A 21,718-nucleotide genomic window follows, 5' to 3' on the forward strand; every position below is an offset into this window, starting at 1 on the left:
GAGGAGGTGCTCGGGGCACCAGAGCAGAGATTCCCCTGCAGCCTGTGGTGAAGACCATGGTGAGGCAGGCTGTCCCCCTGCAGCACATGGAGGTTAACGGAGCAGATATCCACCTGCAGCCCATGGAGGACCCCATGCTGGAGCAGGTGGATGCACCCGAAGGAGGCTGTGATCCCGTGGGAAGCTCACGCTGGAGCAGGCTCCTAGCCACAGGCTCCTGTGGACCTGTGCAGAGAGGAGCCCAGGCTGGAGCAGGACTTATGACCTCGTGAGGAACCCACGCTGGAGCAGTCTGTTCCTGAAGGACTGCATCCCACGGAAAGGACCCACGCAGGAGCAGTTCGTGGAGGACTGTCTCCCGTGGGAGGGACCCCATGCTGGAGCAGAGGAAGAGGGTGAGGAGTCCTCCCGTGAGGAGGAAGGAGCAGCAGAAACAACGTGTGATGAACTGACCGCAACCCCCATTCCCCATCCCCCCGTGCCGCTCAGGGGGAAGGAGGTAGAGAAAATCAGGAGTGACGCTGAGCCCAGGAAGAAGGGAGGGGTGGGGGGAAGGTGTTTTTAAGATTTGGTTTTATTTCTCACTATCCTACTCTGATTTGATTGGTAATAAATTAAATTAGTTTTCCCCAAGTCAAGTCTGTTTTGCCCGTGTCGTGGTTTAACTTGGCAGGCAGCCAAATACCACGCAACCGCTTGCTCACTCCCCCCCCGCCCCCCGCCCCGCAGTGGGACGGAGAGAGAATCGGAAGGGTAAGAGTGAGAAAAACTTGTGGGTTGAGATAAAGACAGTTTAATAGAACAGAAAAGGGAAAATAATAATGATAATGATAAAATATACAAAATGAGTGATGCACAATGCAATTGCTCACCACCCACGCTGACCGATAACCAAGTAGCAATCGGTACTTCCTGGATCACGCCTGCCGTTCATACACTGACCATGACGTCCAATGGTATGGAATGGTGTTCCAATGGTATGGAATACCCCATTAGCCAGCTGGGCTGGCTGTCCTGATTATGTTCCCTCCCATCTTGTGTACCTAGCTCAGTCAGTAGGCATGGGAGCTGTCCTTGGACTAGGAGGGCACACCCAGTTTGTGGGGGATAGAGACACTCGCCCCCCCAGCATCCAGCACCAGGCACACAGGCTGCGACCCACGGTTCTGCTCCAACTGCCAGCACTGAGCCCCTCACTTGCCTCACTCACACAGGTCCCTTCTGTAAGGCTACGTGGAAGGAGAGTGTCTGCTGCTTTAAGGGTATCTCGTCAAGGACCTTCTCAATGCAAAAAACGAGATAAACAGAAATGGAGAAAGCCATAAACATCTCTTTCGTAGTAACAAATAAATACAGAAAATGTCAGAGAGCCCTCTTATTTCTATTTTTTGCTATGATGGATAATGAAAATAATGAATCTTTGGAAAAGACTTGGAAGCATAATCTCAGAATAAACAAGTGGCAGAACAGGCAACCAAGTATGTAAGTCAAATATTGTCCACAGATCACACAGTCAGGAGGCAGTATTTCTGCCTGCCTAATCATAATCCAAGTAATAGAATTCTATGATTCTATGATTTTATAATCTGCCTTCTTTATAAAAATTATTGATATTTGTACTTCCCAAAGGGGTTTCTAGAATCAGTTTGCTACAGGAGCCTGCAGAAAAGGCAACATTTTAGTCCTCATTCTTTAACCTCAAATATTTTATTTCTAGTCAGTGATTTTTTCAAGGCAGTCTTTACCTCTTTGTTCCTCAAAGTATAAATGAAAGGGTTCAGCAGTGGCGTTACAAGGGTGTTCAGAAGGGATACCACTTTGTTCATATTTAGTGAGGCACGCCCTCTGGGCCTGACGTAAATGAATATGACCGCCCCATAAAGCGTGGTGACTACAGTCAGATGAGCAATGCAGGTGGAGAAGGCTTTCCGTCTCCCAGAAGCAGATGGGATCCTCAATATGGTCAAAATGATGGCGAAGTAGGAGATGACAGTCAAAAAGAAAGTGCTAAACAGAACCAATGTAGCAACAGTGAAAATAAGCCATTCAATATGGCGGGTGTCAGTGCAAGCCAGCTTCAGAAGTGGCCCAGCATCACAGTAGAAGTGATTGATGATATTGGGGCCACAGAATGGCAGTCTGAACACCAGAACAGTTTGCACAAAGACACTCAGAAAGCCACCCATCCAAGCGCCAATAGATGCTGTCACCAGTGCAGATCACTCAGCTCTGCCAGAACGAGACCGAAACTGCGGGATCCACCTGGACACAGACATCCCATGACCTGGTGCCTGGAGAGATGCAGCTATCAAAGCCAAACAACTGGACTTGCCTATACAAATCACAACGCTTATAGAGGTGTTACTGATCTCAAGTGCCTCAATATGTTCATGTCTAACACCTCTGAGGGGGCAGCCAGCAACCACAGCCCTTGCACTCGCACACCCCTGCCCCTGGTTAATGCCCAGAGGAGTCAGGCTCCTGCCCCAATGTGTGCAGCCCAGAGCGGGGCCCATTCAGGCTCTATGGGAGTGAGGAGTGGGGCAGCTTCTGCTGATATCACCGGGCAGCGGGGGAGTGTCAGGGGATGTGGCAGGAGCGTGTCCGCTCTTTTAAGGACATCTGGTCAAAGGAGCCACACACAAGAACATACAGAGATAAACCTGACACATGATAAGGGAGGTTGTGATGAGAACAAACCTGATCAGTCACCCTGATTGGTAAGGATGTGTGGAGCGAGTCTGAGAACATTTATTTTTACAGTTGGCAAGATGAGGAAAGGGACGGAGACAAACACACAGAGTCATAAAACCTGACCAAATAGCATTAACAAAGACAATACCCAGAAACAGACATCGTCAGTCACACTAATTGATGAGCTCCCAAGAAGCTACAGGCAACCAGGGCTTTGCAACTGGCGAATGCAAACCTGAGTGTCCAGGATGTTGGATGGAGTGGGTGGGACCGTGCCAGCTGTTGAGGGGATGTGCAGGGGAGCTGGGAGCAACAAAGAGGGGGGTAGGCAGGAAAGGGGTATAGAAGAGGCTGGTCGGGTGTCAACCTGGGCCAGTCACTGCTGGTCTGGCTGAGCTCTGCACTTCACCAGCACAGCCTGTCCTGTCTTCTTAAATCTTTTCATAACTCTGCATAATCTCACTCTACCCCATGTGTACGTCTGCTGCAGGGACTAAGTGCCAGCTACCGGGGGATCAGCGTGAGTGGATTTGGTGCCAGCTACTGAAGTCAGACTGGGGGAGCAGGCACCCCTGGCCTGTGGTGTCAGCTACTGGAGCCAGGGGGGCCTCTCCCTACAGCCACTGCGGCAGTTAACTGAGTGTCCACAAAACCAGATACTGGGGGGACCAGCATGAGTGAGGGGCTCCGTGCCAGCAGCTGGAGTGGGACAGCAGCTCACAGCTTGTGTGCCTGGTGCTGGATGCTGGGAGAGGTGAGGATCTGTATCCCCCACAAACCGGGTGTGCGTGGGGTGTGCGTGTGCATCCACCAGCAAACTTCAAGCTGCACCAGCTGGCAAGTAGGACGCCCCAGGTCCGGGCAGGGGTATCAGGTGGGCAGGGGGTCCATGCTGGTACCTGGGGGTACCTGCGAGTGTGGGGTGCCTTTGGGATGAATGTGTGAGTGCTGCACGTTCAGTGCATCAAGCTGGACCAGCCGGCGAGTAGGGGAGCTGTGGGATGGGTCAGAGGGCTGGGGTCCAGGTAGGGGTGCTGGACGGACAGAGGGGTCGTGCTGGTGCTTGAGGACTCAGGAGTGCACGTGCTTGTGAACCCCGAGGGTGTCACGTGAGTCTGCCAGCCCCAGAGTGGGAGGGACATGGCTGGCTGGGCTTGTGTTACACGGGTCCCATGCACAGGTGCTGCTGACAGCAGCGTCTTGGCTGGGGCATCTGCGTGGCCAGCCATGCCAGTGTCATCTGTCCGTGTGTCGTTTGTCTCTGTGTGTGTCTGTCTGTGTGGACATGCCTCTGATAGGTGCTCAGCTTCAGGGCTGATTGAACCTGCAAAGAGGAAAGCAGCAGCTGCGTCCGCAGCTTGGGCAGAGAGCCTGGGTGCCTGGGCACCAGGCTGGGAGGCCAGTGGCCAGGCAGGAGGGTCCTGGGCAGGGGCTGCCACTCTTGACATGTCTGAACAATCATAAGCATTCACCTCTGAAAGAACAGAGAGACTTGCCCCAAGTCAGAGGAAATCTTCAGAGCACATCTGGGGCACTGCAGCTGGCTCAGACACGCTTGCAGAAACACTCTGCCGACGCTGAGCACTACAGGGCTGGCTGTGCCAGCCTTGGGATACCACAAGACCTGTACTTAGGATCACAAAGTCTTGCAGCCTGGGGGCCGGGGTTTCCTTGTGGTCATCAAAAACAGACACTGGTCCAAAATCCAATCTAGATCTCGGCTTGCTGTCACCCTAATACGCATGTTTTCTGGCTCCACAGTAGACAAAGGGGCATGGTGCCTGTGTGAATTTGTCATGACGGAAAGTCCTAATTGCACCCAGCAGCCAGTGTTTTCAGATCCCACACTGGGATTCAGGTGTCAGAAGCTCATTTAAGTCCTGTGACATGTGTTTAAGCCACACGTCATGCAGAGGCAACCCTTCAAAATCCTGAGTGAGTTACACATCCAGGCAGGGAGTCCAAGGCCTGGGAACTCTGCTTAGGGGCGGTCTTTCATGGGACATGCAACCCTCTTTCAGAAGACCTGCAGGTTGCCGGTGCTTCTCCAGCTGTACTTGTCTTTATTTCCAATCGCAACCCAAAGCTGTTGCAATCGTCAAAGTACATGCAGGTACAGAAACAACCTAACTGGGCTGGCTAACCAACTTGCCTGACAGAAGGACGCCCTAGCCCACAACATCCAGGGAAGCCGACCAAAGTCTGAGGCTCTAAAAAGGTAGCTGGAGTAACCAAAGATGAAGCACTGCTGATTGTCCCCATTGTATTGCCCCACAATGAACTGGGCCTGTAACTCGGAGTGGGTAAGCCCGCTCTCGAGGACAGGAAACTGAGGCACATGGGAAGAGGAAGGAATCTGCAGCTAACTTAAAGGCAGCACAGACACAATCCAAGCAAGCCACATTTACCTCAGTCGATGTTGCTTTCACAGCTATTCCCAAAGTCCCAGCTCACCTGGCTGTGCTCACACTGACTGCAAGGACTATCTCCAGTTCCAGCTGGACAGTCCCACTCTACATCTCCTGCCCGGAAAGTCAGCAGATTGCCATTCTGTCTCCAGTATGGACTGAGCAAAGAGGCCGGTGCGTGGGGAGTCTAGACTCCACCAAGATCGACCCTTCAGCTGCTGCGACTACATTGACCAGAAGTACGTGGACCGCTCCTTGTTCTGGATGGTTTCTTATTTCAGGAATGGAGCAGGTCTTTTAACTGCCTGAAGCGCTTTTAAATATATTTTTCTAGCCCAAAATTACATCACACGAGGAATATTTCTCCAGAAGCAGTGCTATAATGAACTTAGCTGCTCTGTAGATTTCACATCCCGCAACCCACTTTGGCATGTGAAAATGGGTTAAGGGAAGCATGTGGATACATCCCCTTACAGTATGAGATGATGAAATTGCAGTGTTCTCCACAAGAGAAGAGGTACTGCTTCCCAAGGCAGCCCAGGCAGCCTGGACATTCTCACTGCCCAGTCAGTGGGAACCCCTGAACACAAGTGCCACCTCACGGGACGGATAAGGGAAAACCACCGTGTCTGGGATTAGATAACTACAACAAAGGCAATCGCTGAAGTGCTCTCTTTGGACTAAAGCAGTGCCCTGCACCACCTCACACCAAGATGAACCACCCAGTTTCTCCCCAGCACAAGCTCAGATGTAGTCGACACTTACCAAAGGCCTCAAGAGCAGTCCAGGGGCAACAGTCCCACCGCCACCCTTGTCCCTACAGGCTGGCAAAGCAGTGTTCTCCTTCATCCCCGCCACAGCATCAGGGTTACGCAGCCCTGGAGGGGTGCAACTCTTGGGCCTAGACTCAGCTGGAGGTTCTGACACAGCAGCTTGGGACCGGCACAGAGCCACCACAAGAAAGGAGATGGCAAAGTCTCCAAGCCATCCGTATCCAGCACCCTTTGCGCCCCCTCAACATGGATCTTCTCCCAGAAGCACAACTCCATTGCCTATGAGACTGAGACAGGCAAAGCAGAAGAGCGTAACTAGGTCTCTATGTGACCATGGGGGAAAGACTTGGGGACAAACAGGAACAGGGACTTCCAGTAACATGCAGGCAAATTACAACACCTGAACACCCCTTTCTGCTGCCACCCCTGTCTCTCAGGGGAGGAGACATTACACCCCGCAGCTGCTCTGCAAGCAGCTCACGTGCACACTGTGGAAAAGGGAAGATGGCAGATTCAGCAGTCACAATCCTTAGAGGGGCTTGTGCCCTTCGCCAAAAGCAGGTAATGTGGAGACTGCAGATGGCAATGAGAGGGATGACTCCTAAACGGGGGATGCACAAAGGGACACAGAAGGGGAAAAGATTGCTCACCCTCTCTGTATGGGGATGGGGAAGTGTCAAGAACGGGCAGGGCTACCCTCTTTCACCCAGGGGAAGGCATGTGAGCCAGGGAGCTCACAGAAAACAGGGCCCAACCCAGCTCAACCGAGGAGTCCTCAAGCCACAATGTCCTTCAGAGCTCCAGACAGGTCAGGGAAGACGAAACGGTAGCCGCTCTCCAGGGTGTGTTTTGGCACCACCCTCTGGCCCTCCAACAGCATGACGGCCCGCTCTGCCCCAAAGACAGCCCGCACTGCCCAAGCAGGCACCGGCAGCAGGGCTGGGCGCCCCAGGGCGGCAGCAAGCTCCTGAGCAAAGGTGCCATTGGAGGTGTCAGGGGAGGACGGGGAGACACCGCTGAGGACGCCTTGCAGGCTCTCACTCTCCATGGCATGACACACGATCCCAGCCAGGTCCCGAATGTGGACCCATGGGAAGGGCTGGAGCCTAGAGCCCAAGCGGCCTCCTAGTCCCAGACGGAAAGGCCAAGCCATTTGAGAGATTGCACCACCACCTCGGCCCAGCACTACCCCTGTGGGGAGAACAGAGAGACCAGGACCACCTCCCCAAAGGACAAAAGACCCCTTCACCCCCAGACCTACAACCAGGAGACAATTCTTAGAGGGCTGGACTGGAACAGCACCCCAACAAGGAGAGGCACAAGACCTGATGTCCTTCCCCCTCCTCATCCCCCTCTTGCCCCAGCACCAAAGCAGAGTCACCCTGAATAGGCATGATGCCCCATCTCACCAGATCTCGTCGCAACATCATGAGCTGGGCTCCCAAGGATGAGAGCTGCAGCCTCCCAGGAGTCACCAGGCGCAAGAAGTCGTCAAAATCCCCCCCAGGACTGTCCTCAGTATACTCGGCTGTGGGGCTAGGGCGATAATAGCCACTCATTACACTCCCCACAAGGACATCCCAAGAAACAGCACCAAGGGGGGGGCCCAGCAGACACCCGCTCACAAGCACAGGAGAGGTCACGTGAATTCCCCCCACCCCAGAGCAGGGGGAGGACATGGGATCTTACCACCCAAATGCATGGGGACTTTGGGAGATGGTGGCTCTCCACTTCCCACAAAGGGCTGTGGGTTTTGGACTGCCTTAGGACAAAGGTAGCAGAGGAGCTGGACACCAAAGCTGGGTGTGGTGAATTCTTCCCAAGCGCCCGGCGGAGATATTTCCAAAAACACCCTCACAGAAGTCAAACTTTGGTTCTGATTTAGCATTATCTAAACGTAGGCATCCAGTGTCATTCTGGAAATGTGGAACTACTTTGCCTGGCCTCCAACCGTCAATCCAGAAGGGAACCTGTCTTCCAAAGGTCTCCCAGAACTTAACAGGCCCACAGAAATGCTTTGGACACTTGAGGACCCAGATGTCAACAGTTAGGGAACCCAAGTGGTTGCCGGACACCCTGTTTCCTCCCCAGATCCCTTCCACATTCTCTGACAACACGGGGCTGTCTTGCCTTCACCTTGTCCCAACAGCACTATGGGAGATCAAGTTACCTGCGGAAAGGGTTGGGGACATTTCATCGGCCAAGTTCACCACGGCGTCGCACAGGGGCAGTCCAGAGTGGGACAACTCTTCCTAGGCAGGGGTAACAGAGGCATCACACACCCAGCCTCCCCTCTGCTCAAGCCTTCCCAACAACCAAGGGCAGGCTCCTAAGAACCCCAGCCAGCTCCTTCCCGACACTGCCTGGAGCACAAGCGTGAATGGAGAAGGTTTTGCTCCTTGGAGCTACAGCAGTACCCATCCCAATGACCATGGCCCATGGAGCACCCAGCAGCCCAAGAGCACGTCCACAGGAGCCAGACTGCAGATCCCCTGTATGCCGTGGCAGGCCAGGGCAAGCGGGCTTGTTCCTCAGCCCTGACACGTTCTCCCTCCTGTGACCGCTCTCAGCTCATACCCAGCGGATCCGACCCTCGCCCCCTTGTCGAGAGACGTGGGTCACTTCACGCCCACGGCTCCGCAGCAGCTGGGTCAGGGCTCTGCCCACAAAGCCAGTCCCACCACCTAGGAGAAAGACAGGACGTTGCAGATTTGCTACCCGGACCGGCATCCCGAGGCCTGCACAGGCGTCCCCATTACCACGGCCAGCTTCCCGGGTACGTTACTCTGGGCCCAGAGCCCCCCGCCGCCCAGCTCCCCCGCACGGCACCCCAGCCCCGAGGGCCTCCACCCCCCGGGCCCGGCCGCCACGCACCACGTCCTACCCCCCAGCCCCGGGGGGCGGCGGAGAGGGGGGCTGCTTCGGACCCTCCCCGCAGCACCCTCAACCCAGGCCCGCCCCCCCCAAAACTACGTCCCCCTCACAGAGCCCCGCACGCAGCTGCCGTGCGCAGCGCCCCACGGCGCCCTGGGGCCGCCACTCAGGACCAGCCCCCTCCGCCGGGCGGCCTCCCGCGCCCGCCCCGCTGCCGGCAGCGGCCTGGCTGAAGCCCCCCACCCGCACCAGCGCCCCTGAGCGACGCCGCGCCCCGCCGCGGCCTGCCGAGCGGCCTCCGCGCACCGACCCGCGGGGCACCGCCGGCCCGCACTCACCCACCAGCGCCCGCATCGCTGGGCCGGCGGCGCCTGCGCCAGCGGCGCCGGTTGCGCACGCGCCAGCGGCATCGGTTGCGCACGCGCCAGCGGCGCCGGTTGCGCACGCGCCCCCCCCGCGCCCCCCCCCGCGGCGGGCGCTTAAAGGGCCCGCGCGCCCCAGCGCATTAACCCCTCCCGCGCCAGCGCGCAGGGCCAGGGCGGGCGGGCGGCAGGAGGAGGCGGCTCCGGCGGCGGCTCCGGCGGCGGCTCCGGCGGCGGCTCCGGCGGCCGCTTAGAAACGTGCTGGAAAACCGCCCGAAACGCAGAGGAGAAGGAGCGGAAGGAGCACAGCCCGAGGAGCTGCACAGCGGGGCGGGAACCCGCCGGGCGAGGGCCGCAGGAGGCCGGGGCGGGCAGCTCCGGTGCGAACGCTGAGGGGGGCGCGGGTCGCCTCTGCCCGGAGGGGTGGGGAGGCGGCTCGGAGGAACTCGTGGGGGCGGTCCGTTAGTCAGTCGCTAACGGAGCTGAAACAAATGCCAGCGACGCGGCCTGCAGGACTTCTGACCGAAAACGAAGGATTCTGCCGGTGGGAATTAGGCCGGGGCTGTTCTCGCCACCCGGAGCCTCCCCTCCCTCTGGAGACCTTCTTGCGCGTCTCCTCAGGGCGCGGGAGAAGCAGCTGCCCCGGGGACGCGGCGCTGCCCGGGACTGGAGGCGTCTCTCCCGAGAGGCGGCGGAGGGCGCGTTGAGAGGCGAGAGTGCCCGCCCGCAGGCAGCTGGGGCAGCCTTCGCTTCGCGCCGAGCTGCCTGTGCTGCCGGCTGCTGCCGCCTTGTGTCTGCAGAGCAGAGGGTGGCACCAGCCTGCAGGCAGGACCTCTGCGCGCCGGTGGCTGTTCCGAAGCAGGGACAAACGCTGGAGGTATTTCTACCCACCTGCCGGCAGTTCAGTCCACCGGCTCATCCATCCTGTCTGCGCATACACCCGGAGCCATCGCTCCACCCGTCCGCCCATCTGTCCTCCTTCCCCCATGCCCCGCTCGGTGTGTTCTTACCCCCTGCCATCGGGCGCATAGAAGCGTTTGGCAAGTCCTGTGGTTAAGCAAGGAAGGAGCTGGGTTTCTGGGAGGAGCTGGCTGGAAATCTGAAAGAGCGGGAATTATTTGCACAGGAAGAGGCTTCCCTGTGGTTCACAGGGTGGAAGGTGGAGATGAACAGCTGGTTTCTGTTGGCCTGTGCTGGCGGGCGGGTGGGTGAGCTGGAGCTACTCTCCATACGCAGTGTGGTCTGCTCAGCCTCCGTCTGCTGGACGGGTCACGGTGGCGATGTCAGCTGGAGGTGCTGGCAGGCTGTACGCGCGTTCTCCTTTTAACTCCTCTGTAAAGGGCGGAGGAGTACCTGGGTGCAGCCTGGTCGGTCCTTCATTGCAAACTGTCGGAACAAGGCGGCTGCAAGGGACCTTGAGATATGTCTCAAACTTGTGTTTTCCTCCCACCTCCCTCTGTCTCATGGTGTTTCACTGGGTCGAACTTCCTAGAAAGACAAAATCCAGCAAGCCCTTTCTCACGTCCTCCTCACAACCGCACTGTGTCCATCTAACAAGATGTGATGTGGAAAAAAACATGCCAGCAGTCAGTGCCAACCCATAACAGAGTCCCAGCGCCAGCACGTGACGGAGCCCCACACTTCTGCTTCTGTCACGGGGCAAAGCCTGCCCAAAAACGCTGCTTGGGTACGTGACAATCATAGAATCCCAGAATGGTTTGGGTTGGAAGGGACCTTCAAAGATCACGTTTTTCAACCCCCCTGCCTTGGACAGGGACATCTTTCACTAGATCAGGTTGCTCAAAGCCCCGTCCAACCTGACCTTGAACCTTTCCAATCATGGGGCATCCACAACTTCTCTGGGCAACCTCTTCCAGTGTCTCACCATCCTCATTGTAAAAAATGTCTTCCTTATGTCTAGTTTAAATCTACCTTCTTTCAGTTTAAAACTGTTGCCCCTTGTCCTGTCGCTACAGACCCTGTTAAAGAGTCTTTCTGTCTTGCCTATAGCCCCCTGTGTATAGTGAAAGGCCTCCCCAGAGCCTTCCCTTCTCCAGGCTGAACAACTCCAACTCTCTCAGCCTTTCGTCATAGGACAAGTGTTCCAGCCCTCGCAGCATTTCATAGAATCATTAAGGTTGGAAAAGACCTCTAAGATCATCGTGTCCAACCGTCAACCCAACACCACCATCCCCACTAAACCATGTTCCTAAGCACCACATCTACACGTCTTTTAAATACTTCCAGGGATGGTGACTCAACCATTTCCCTGGGCAGCCTGTTCCAAGGCCTGACCACTCTTTCAGTAAAGAAATTTCTCCTAATGTCCAATCTAAACCTCCCTTGGCGCAACTTGAGGCCATTTCCTCTCATCCTATCGCTTGTTACTCGGGAGAAGAGACCAACACCCACCTCACTACTACTACTCCTTTCAGGTAGTTGTAGAGTGCGATGAGGTCTCCCTTCAGCCTCCTCCAGACTAAACAGTCCCAGTTCCCTCAGCTGCTTTTCATAAGACTTGTTCTCCAGCCCCTTCACCAGCTTCGTGGCCCTCCAGACTCTTCACCATTTCCATGGCCCTCGTCTGGACCCATTCTAGCAGATCCATGTCTTTCTTGTGCTGAGGGCTCCAGAGCTGGACGCAGTACTGCAGGTGGGGTCTCACCAGAGCAGCGCAGAGGGGAAGAATCACCTCCCTTGACCTGCTGGCCACACTTCTTTTGATGCAGCCCAGGATACAGTTGACTTTCTGGGCTGTAAGTGAACATTGCCGGCTCAGTTTTTCATCCACCAGTATCCCCAAGTTCTTCTCCGCAGGGCTGCTCTCAACCCGTTCATCCCCTGTATTGATATTGGAGATTGCCCCAACCCAGGTGCAGGACCTTGGCTTGGCCGTGTTGAACTTCATGTGCCCAGCTCTCGCTCACCAGATGATTCTGTTAAGTGCTAGGTAGACAAACCAAGCACAGATCCGTGCTACAGGACAGGGTTACCTGAAAGCTCTGGGCTGTACCTGACATGCTGCAAGGCCCTGAGTGAGCAGAAAAGAAACGAGGAAGCACAGATGAACTCTTCACAACTTCACACCTCTCTAGCACACTTGGAGAGGGAGACCAGGCTGTGATAATAACCCAGGTAATTAACAGGTAACTCTTCACAACTTCACACCTCTCTAGCACACTTGGAGAGGGAGACCAGGCTGTGATAATAACCCAGGTAATTAACAGGTAACTCTTCACAACTTCACACCTCTCTAGCACACTTGGAGAGGGAGACCAGGCTGTGATAATAACCCAGGTAAACGACAGCTTTGGACGTGGAGAAACTCTCAGCGGTTGACCTGAGGTGATGTAACCAATGAAGCCATTGACAGCTTATGTTGCATGTCTCTGTTAGAAAGTTTTAAATAGTGGAAACAATAACCTGCTGGGGAACCACCCGCCTACACCCAGCACTGTGCCCAGACCTGTCCTCACAGTGGAACCGCTACATGTAAAGGCCAGCTCACCAGCCAGGTCTGGACACCTCCAATAGCTGCGGCCCCTGTCCCGTTCCCCGGCTAGCTCAGTCAGTAGAGCATGAGACTCTTAATCTCAGGGCTGTGGCTTCAAGCCCCACATTGGGCACCAAAAAGGACTGTGGTGGTTTAACCCCACCTGGCAACTAAGCACCACACAGCTGCTCGCTCACTGCCCCGCATCGGGATGGGGGGAGAGAATGGGAAGGGTAAAAGTGAGAAAACTCATGGCTTGAGATAAAAACAGTTTAATAATTGAAATAAAAGAATAATAATAACAATAAAAAATTGTAACAGAAAATAACAAAGAGAGAGAAATAAAATCCAAGAAAGACAAGTGACGCAAATGAAAACAATTGCTCACCACCAACTTACCGATGCCCAGCCAATCCCTGAGCAGTGGCCAGCCTTCCCCCTAGTTTTATTGCTGAGCGTGACATCCTATGCTATGGAATATCCCTTTGGTCAGTTGGGGTCAGCTGTCCCAGCTGTGTCCCCTCCCAACTCCTTGTGCACCCCCAGCCTACTCGCTGGTGGGGCGGTGTGAGGGGCAGAAAAGGCCCTGACGCTGTGTAAACACCACTCAGCAATAACTAAAACATCCCTGTGTCATCAACACTGTTTTCAGCACAAATCCAAAACATAGCCCCATACTAGCTACCATGAAGAAAATTAACTCTATCCTAGCCAAAACCAGCACGTTCGCACAGGGGGCTTGGACCAGAAGCCTTGAGTGGTGCATGCTCTGCACAGACGTGTTTGTATGAATAAAAATCAGTGTCCACCTGCTATAGCCATCCTGCTTGGTAAATAGGACCTAAAACGTATGCCACTGAGTGGTGGTGTTCCGTGCTTGCGGCTACCCCATCTCCAGTTGCCTCAGGACAGCTGTGCTGGGGACACCCTTGGGGCTGGAAGCCAGCCCATTTCCAGACCCCTTATGATCCGAGCATGAGTCTGGATTTACACAAGAGGAGAAAGATGAGAATCCATCCCTGGTCGCTTCTTGTCGGGGAAGCCTCTGGATTTACTGTGGTGTGAAAGCAAATGCCAGTTCTTCAGTCTCCATAAATAAGTATTTCCAATGTAGAGGTAATTGGTCCTGCCTGCAGGCAGCCAAGCTAGTTTTGTGCAGACCACAATTATACTGCAAGTCCTGACGTGGGGAGTGGTTGGCACAGTGCTGCAGCTGAAGAAGTATGGTCTTGGCATTGCAATTGGCAAGCCATAGACTTTGTGTTAGCACTGCAAGCTTTGGGACTTGTCTTGTTCTGCTTGGAGAATGACTTGGCGACATTTCTGTAACGAGTAGATAATAATAACTAGTTATTATTTTGTGTAGACTGAATTATCTATGACCCTGGAATAAAAATGAAATGGAGAGGAGTGTATTTGGTTTATGTGGCAAGGTTTTGGTAGCACAGGGGCTGCAGGGTGGCCTTTGTGAGAAGAGACCAGGGGCTGCCCCCATGTCAGACAGAGCCAGTTTCAGCCAGCTCCAAAACAGACGCACCACTGCCCAAACCTGCGCCCATCAGTGAAGCTGGTGGCACCTCTGTGATAACATATTTAAGAAAGAGTAAAAACACTGCGCAGCAGCTGTGTGTGAGAGGGGTGAGAGAAACTGCAGAGACGAAAAGTCAGTGAAGAATGAGGGAGAGGAGGTGCTCCAGGCACCGGAGCAGAGATTCCCCTGCAGCCCATAGTGAAACGTGTTGTCCCCCTGTGGCCCGTGGAGGCCCATGGTGGAGCAGATACCCACACTGCAGGCCATGGAACCACCATTGGTCAATTACTGTTCACTAAAGAAATGCAGCCTTGTAGAACCAGTTTTAGAGGTGGCAAAGGGAACAAAGAACAAGTATCCCACATGTGTAAAACACATAACACGGATTTACAACCAGAGAATAAAAAGCAACACACAGTGTTGGCAAAGATAAAAATATCCCCCAGTGCATTCAAGCTTGAGGAGGGCAAAAAGCCAGCATCAAAGTCACTCTTATCCTGGAAAAAGTCTCAGGACACACGTGACTCCCCTTGCTTACGTCTGTGTGCTGCTACTGAGAAGAAACTTTTGGCTTTTTGCTACAAGAATCTGTGCAAAATCCACCTGGTTGTGAGAGAAGTTGTCAACCTGGGCAGGTGATTGCAGAAGAGGGATTCGTCTTCCATGCCATGTCCCTCTGCGCGTGCAATCTGATGCTTTCAGCCCCTTTGAGTGTAGTGATGGAAGCTGAAGGGAGCAGCAGGGTGCAGCTGCAGCCTTCACCACATTCACACTGAGTCTGCATTGACATATTTAATTGAAATGCTGATGGTCTCTAATGGGGGACTGCTCCTTGTTGTGATATCTGTCATGTTGCTTATTTCCTGTATTGTTCTCTTAATCAAGATAAGAGGATGTGTTAGTGAAGGGAAACACTGTCTGCTTTTTTTACCCCAGTGTTTTTTTTTCCTTGCCATACCTTTCATTCCTGTTCTCCCTGTCTTCATTGGACAGTCCACTATTGTGCTTGTTTATGTTTCATTGCCTTCTCAGGCAAAACTGTGCTTCTCTTTTTCTCCTGTTCTGACCTACATTTCGTAAAAAAGTGTCTTCCAAACCAGAAACACTATTCCTTTTCCTCTGTCTCAATGGTTGGCAATGTCTTCTGAGAAACATGGATTTTTCCATCCAGAGAAGGTAAGGAAATTGTCAGATCAATGATTATATGGAGAATTAGAAAAAGTCATACGTCTTTTTCTCTGCTGGGAACAGCATAATGTATTTTAGGTGTTTTGGGAAATATGTGTGTGGTTTATAAAAACTACTGTAATACGTGATGTCTGGACACACAGAATTTCTTGCCTGATTGGGATTTTATTCAAGCTAAGCTCCCTTTTAGTTATATCATAATTTTCATATTTGTAGAGTCAAAATCAGAAACTGCCAGTAATTCATGCAAAATCAGCCTGTGTTATTGATTCATCCTAACCAGTAAGCCAGAATATATTGATTGTATAGATTTATGTAAACAATAATTCAAAAGATAAATTATTTACAAGAATTTCTTCAAGGCAGTTGTACAGTGTTACATTTAAAATGCTCAGCAGTTAGGCTATGAATTAGACTAACAGGAAGGTGTTAGAGGAGAAATGCATGAGCAATGATTCCATAATCAAAGGTGATGAAATCAACTGCAAACAATAAAACAGTTATACACATTTGCCTGTTGTAGCTTAAGCTATATTAGCGGTAAGATGCTTTAAGAGGAATTCTGAGTGCTTGAGCATGCATAGGTTCCCCTTTGCTGCTTCCTCATGATATTTATGAGACTTTTGTCAGTTAACCTGCGATACGATGGATAAGATTTCTTCCTTCAAATGCTGGCCACCATGAGGGATCTTTATGTCACTCTTAATGGAATTATCATGTATAGGGCATGTTGAGAGTCCTCCAGTGTACACATCTAAATACAGATAATCATGTAAGCTTATATAGCCAGTGAAGGCAGTTGGAGAAATGTAGAAGTCTATTTTAAGATGGGCTTCATTGTTCCCTGTAAGTGACTCTGTCCCTCTGTTGACTGCTTAGGGAATGTAGGGCTATTACCTAGGATGTGGAATCTATATTTTGCCATTAACTTACCGTTAATCCTATGTTATACTTACCAGCTATGTCTGCTTTTCTTGGGTATTCTAAGGTACGTAAAATGGTGTGGACAGTACCATTAAGTGTGTTTTGGCTCCTGAAAGTCTTCTGTCTTGTGTTTCAGGTCAGATAAATCTATTTACTTTTCCCAGATTACTGTATATCGACTTGTCTTCTGCTAAGCATTTGTAAAGGATTTGTAATTGAGGAACTAGAGGATTGGATTCACCTCTTTAAATCTATCCATATACAAGATTGGCCTTTGAACAGGTGAACCGGACTCCCTTTGCAATCAATGCAGAGAGAGAGGTGTGTTAAAAAGATGATACAGATAAGCTATTTTACAAATATATTCAGATGGGAAGGCAATCTGGAGGTGTCTGTTATTTTCCATCCCACCTAGATGGAATCTAGAGGATTCTTGTCACCTAGATTCTTAATTCTGGGAAAGTTAAAGTTAGATGAGGTCAATGTGACCTGAAGAACCAAAGAATCAGCTTGTGTCTTTATTGTCGTGAAGTTTAATCACCGTTCTGTGGGATGAGGTCATTAGCAAAAGCCTGCCTGCTTTTTCCCTCCCAATGTCACTTTTTCTGCTGCCTCTCTTTATTGGATTAAACAGTAGCTTTCTTATTATTTTAAACCCATCACCATACTGTAATCAAAACTTTTACAAATTTCTTTTTGGGAGAATTCATCTCCTTAAATATTTGTCAGACATGTTTTACTTCCCTATAGTGTTAAAGGTTCCATTAATTTTTACTGTCACAGGAAAAAAAAATCAAAACACACAGAGTAGGATTCCTCTGACTTAAAATATCTACAATGTAGGTACAAGCCTCCAAGTTCATTTAGAAACAGGCATTTCTAGGGTGAAATATATCACCACCTGAGGTAGACATTTAAAGTAGGTCAAATAAATTGTGGTCTGCTAATGCACCTTCTCTCCTTTGCCTATACAGGTTGTCTAGGCAGCTAGCTCCGTTTGTAACACCTACGTTGTAGATGTCTAATGTTCAGACACCTGAATGTAATCCTTAAACTCTTGTAGACAAAAGTGGTGAGATTTATCCATCAAATGTAGATTCTACAAAAGGTATATCTAACTCTGAGCCAGTCACTCTCTTTAGAATAGATCATGACAAAATTAGCCACGGTGAATAACCTTAATTAAATGCTTATGGTGAAGGAAGCGTTTGATATGGGACAGCTGACCCAAACCAGCCAAAGGGATATTCCATACTGTATTACGTCATGCTCAGCAATGAAAGCTGGGGGAAAAGGGGAGAGGATATGGGGACACCTGTGGTTATGGCATTTGTCTTCCCAAGCAACTGCTATGCATGCTGAGGCCCTGCTTCCCAGGAAAACGGCTTTATTTATTTGACAATGTAAAACAATAAGGACTCAGTTTGCTTTCATCATTTGTGAAGTAATTCAGTTGGTCAGTAACGTCAGAAGGAAGGACATTATATTCGGATCTCTGTCATCACCAGACCATAATGTGGGGTGGGACTTAGGTCAGCTAATTTTTATCATTTATAGCGTACACATCTCAGGGAGCTGACTTGACTGCTTTCACAGTTAAAGAAATAGATATTTAATACCATGCAATTTATCTGACTGATTTAAGGTTACAAACTCATGTTGAGAAGAACACACATTTCTTCCAAGTGAATAGATTAATGCCATCCTGGTTCTCATGAAGGCAATGGTGAGAGGAATATGCAACACCTAAGAAAAGTCTAGATATTCTAGGCAGTCCTAAAATGCTGTTTATCTTTGCACAGTGGATGTACTGGGAACTAAACTATTAGAGGTGGGGAACAGTCTGCATTTCCTTCCTAGTATCTTAATCTCTCTTCTGTGGAAGTACATTCAGTAACTGTGGTTTGGGTTTCTTTCTTTGTCAGAATGGAGACAGGGTGCTAGCTTAGTGTTACAGCAGTCGACCTCTTTCTAACAACTTACGTGTTTAAAAGTAAGTATGAATTCAAAGTTGTTGCCCAATGATTAGTATCTTCCCAAGATAAGGGTAGGTGAAAGATTGAAATTTCAATTCCAAATATCTGATTTATCGCATTTCAAAACAGATTGATCGTTTTTTAAATACCTAACTTAAGGCTGAAAAAGAGGTGACTAGAAATCCTCATAATGTGTCAGGTTGAGCTGTTGCCAGCCTTTGATTACAGGTGCCCAGATGGAATTCCAAATTTCCCTCTACTACATAAATAACCAGTCCCAACATTTTAATGCCAGTAGAAAAAAATTGAGCACTGTCTCACCAAGTGGAGTGAAATGAGTTTCCCTTCTTTGGGACCAGGTCACAGGATAGATGATGCAGGTGAACACTGGGTCAGGAGAAAAGAGTGGGGACATCCTGCCGTATGCAGGTGGAGAGTCTGATGAATCACAGGGTCCTTGGAAAGTTGTTCAGTGTTATACAACTGAGCATAACACCTTGACCTTCTTCCTGTTTCATGTTTCTTGACTTTTCACCATCAAGGCAGCCAATTTGCAGAATAGCAGATATAACAACAGCTGCCCTTCACACACAGGTGAGTGTGAAGTGCAAACTCATAGGAATGGTTTTATGCTTAGGGCATGAGTCTGGACAAATCTGTTTCATTTATGGTGAGAAAAAATGTGGTTTCTCTCAGTTCTTATCAGTGCCATGGCTTGTGTGCCCAGGATGGTTTACAATGAAAAAAAAACCTGGAGCAAACCCAAAATATCCCTGCCCTGTCCTGCCCTTGCCTCCAGTTCCCTCTGCTCTTCCTTTGCTCTCAGAGATGGATGACAACCTGGATTATGAAGGGGAAATTCAAACTGTAACTGTTACCACTGTAAGAGTGGTAATTTGTGACCGAGGAATGACCTGACATGGAGGATAAGAAGGCCCAGCTGCAGAAGGAGTTAAACTGGCTGGAAGCAGGAATGCCAGAGACAGAATGACTCCCTGTAAGGGAATGAAGTTTCCCCTGGTGATGAGATAAGAAACAGCCACAGCATTATCTTGCAGCCATCCTGGAATGGGAGGGCTCAGGGGCCCAAGCTCAAGGGCCACCTTTGGGCAGCAGAGCTGGGCTGTGTTTAGTTAACCTCAAGGGTTATCATAAAAATTCCCCAACAACTACACCCAAATGTAGACAGCCACAGTTTAAACTGGTTTGTTTGTACTGGTCCTCTGGAGTCATACTGTGGGCAGTGCAGAAAAAATGTACTTTAGGGGTGTGAATCATTTCATAGAATCATAGAATCTTAGAATAGTTTGTGTTGGAGAGGACCTTTAAAGGTCATCTAGTCCAACTCCCCTGCCATGGGAGGGGACATCTTCAACTAGATCAGGTTGCTCGGAGCCCCATCCAACCTGACCTTGAATGTTTCCAGGGATGGGGCATCTACAACCTCTTTGGGCAACCTGTGCCAGGCTTTCACCACCCTCATTGTAAAAAATTTCTTCCTTATGTCTAGTCTGAATCTCCCCTCTTTTAGTTTAAAACCATTCCCCCTTGTCCTATTGCAACAGGCCCTGCTAAAATGTCTGTCCCCATCGTTCTTACAAGCCCCCTTTAAGTACTGATAGGCTGCAATAAGGTCTCCCCAAAGCCTTCTCTTCTCCAGGCCAAATAACCCCAGCTCTCTCAGCCTTTCTTCATAGGAGAGGCATTTCATCCCTCTGATCATTTTTGTGGCCCTCCTCTGGATCCACTCCAACAGGTCCATGTCTTTCCTGTGCTAAGGGCTCCAGAGATGGAAGCAGTACTGCAGGTGGGGTCTCAGCAGAGCAGAGTAGAGGGGCAGAATCACCTCCCTCGACCTGCTGGCCCAGGATATGATTGGCCTTCTGGGCTGTGAGTGGACATTGCCGGCTCATGTCCAGCTTTTCATCCACCAGTACCCCCAAGTCCTTCTTGGCATGTGTGAGAGACTGAACTGTAGAACATTTGTCTCAAAGATTGCTTATCTAAGAAGAGCAGCTGCAAGGCCACGGAGGCCTCCGGTTTGCAGGGGATGCACTGTATGCAAGACTCCGTGTTGCCTAGGAACGTGGCAACGTACCATTGCCATGGAAACTGCAGCTCTCGAACAGGAATAAAGGGGACTGACAGGACGACCCCCGATGCAATCGACCACTGCCGACTATTGAGAGAATATTGATTCTCTCATTGCTTCAACTGATTGTCTGTGTCATTTGAAACATATGATTTCCTTTAATTAATCCTTGTTTGAACTAAAACAAAGAATTAAAGAAAATGTTTCCTGTATGGTTAGACTAATCTCGGCTAAATAGTAGGTATCCTCATTTAGGTAGTCACCTTAGTCTCTCTTGTCAGTTCACCTCTGAATGACAAATTCAGCTGGTATTCACTGGCAAAATGGCTTCTCATAAGGAAGCGATTTTAGGGAATTCTGGCCTTTTATTCTCAAGTAAATCAGAATTCCTTTGAGAAGGAAAAAAAAAGAACCAAACAAACTGCTTTAAAATTATGGCTAGAGATTTCATACTTCCCTAAGTATTTTTATTTGCATTTCTATCCTCGGAAACCTCCCACTCAGTAGGTAGCAACCATGAAAAGTCATTGAAAGTGTCAACCTTACCAGATGCGTTAGAAACGTAGACATTGCTGTAAATGCTGACCTCAGACCTTGCCTCTCTCCGTGTAGTAAAATAATTGCTACCAGGAGAGGTGCTTTAAGAGGGCGTGCATAAGGGAGTTTGTTCTTTTAAAGTGGTGGTAAAACAGATGGAAAGCTGTTATAGGAACAGGCAGGGAATCAGACTCATGTGCATGGACAGACCTGTTCAGAGACATCAGCATAAACCTACCAGATGTGGTTTTAGTGGCCCTATTTATCTCATTGACAATGTTTCCCCAGAAAAATTATGAAGGCAAGGTGGAAAACCAGACCACCCTGAGGGAACTAACCCTTTTGTAGTTCATAAGCATGTGGGAACTCCAGGCTTTCCTTTTAACAATCCTACTGACCACTCCTGTTTTAACCCTGGTATCACCTTCATCATCTGGATTGATGCATGTTAGGGGATGTTATAAGCAGCCACCACCTCCAGCAGCTCCACAGCCTGGTGATTCCTCCTGCCCGGCCACTAGAGCCAAGCTTAGTGACCCGGGGTCTCCATCCCAGGTCAATGGCCATGGCTGCTGCTTTCCTCTTTGCAGGCTCAGCCAGTAGTGAGGCTCAGTGTGTACCCCAGAGACACGTGGGCACACATGTACACATGCAAAAGGACACTGACACGGTCAGACAGACTGCCACAGCCAAGGTGCTGCCATCAACAGCACCGACACACAGGACCCACATAACACACAAGTGCAGACACCCATGTCCCCACCGCCTCTGGGGCTGTCAGAGACAGGCAGCCACTAGTGCAGGTACACACACGACACTCTCACGGTTCACAAGCCACATGGATATTTGCAGGTGCCCTGAGCATT

General features: G+C 50.7%; 2 protein-coding genes and 2 pseudogenes across 2 annotated transcripts; 2 read left to right on the top strand and 2 right to left on the bottom strand.

Moving 5' to 3' along the window:
- Positions 1–21,718, top strand: part of LOC142091706 (von Willebrand factor A domain-containing protein 5A-like) — a 521,312-nt pseudogene that overhangs the window by 353,967 nt on the left and 145,627 nt on the right.
- The window catches only part of LOC142091600 (epimerase family protein SDR39U1-like), a 334,998-nt pseudogene that overhangs the window by 175,020 nt on the left and 138,260 nt on the right, over positions 1–21,718 (top strand).
- On the bottom strand, positions 1,608–2,216 carry LOC142091666 (olfactory receptor 6X1-like; the record flags this gene model as incomplete). The annotated part of the gene is made up of 1 exon (XM_075171059.1): positions 1,608–2,216. A coding segment is annotated over one exon (531 nt), but the record flags the coding sequence as incomplete, so codon positions are not given.
- On the bottom strand, positions 2,730–9,156 carry LOC142091667 (epimerase family protein SDR39U1-like). Its single transcript, XM_075171060.1, is given in 6 exon segments — positions 2,730–7,066; positions 7,285–7,344; positions 7,347–7,559; positions 8,046–8,127; positions 8,453–8,559; positions 9,088–9,156. Coding segments are annotated over 6 exon segments (894 nt in total). The 5' UTR covers positions 9,104–9,156; the 3' UTR covers positions 2,730–6,650.

Source organism: Calonectris borealis, chromosome 22 (assembly GCF_964195595.1).
Source record: "Calonectris borealis chromosome 22, bCalBor7.hap1.2, whole genome shotgun sequence".
Taxonomy (NCBI): Eukaryota; Metazoa; Chordata; class Aves; order Procellariiformes; family Procellariidae; genus Calonectris; species Calonectris borealis.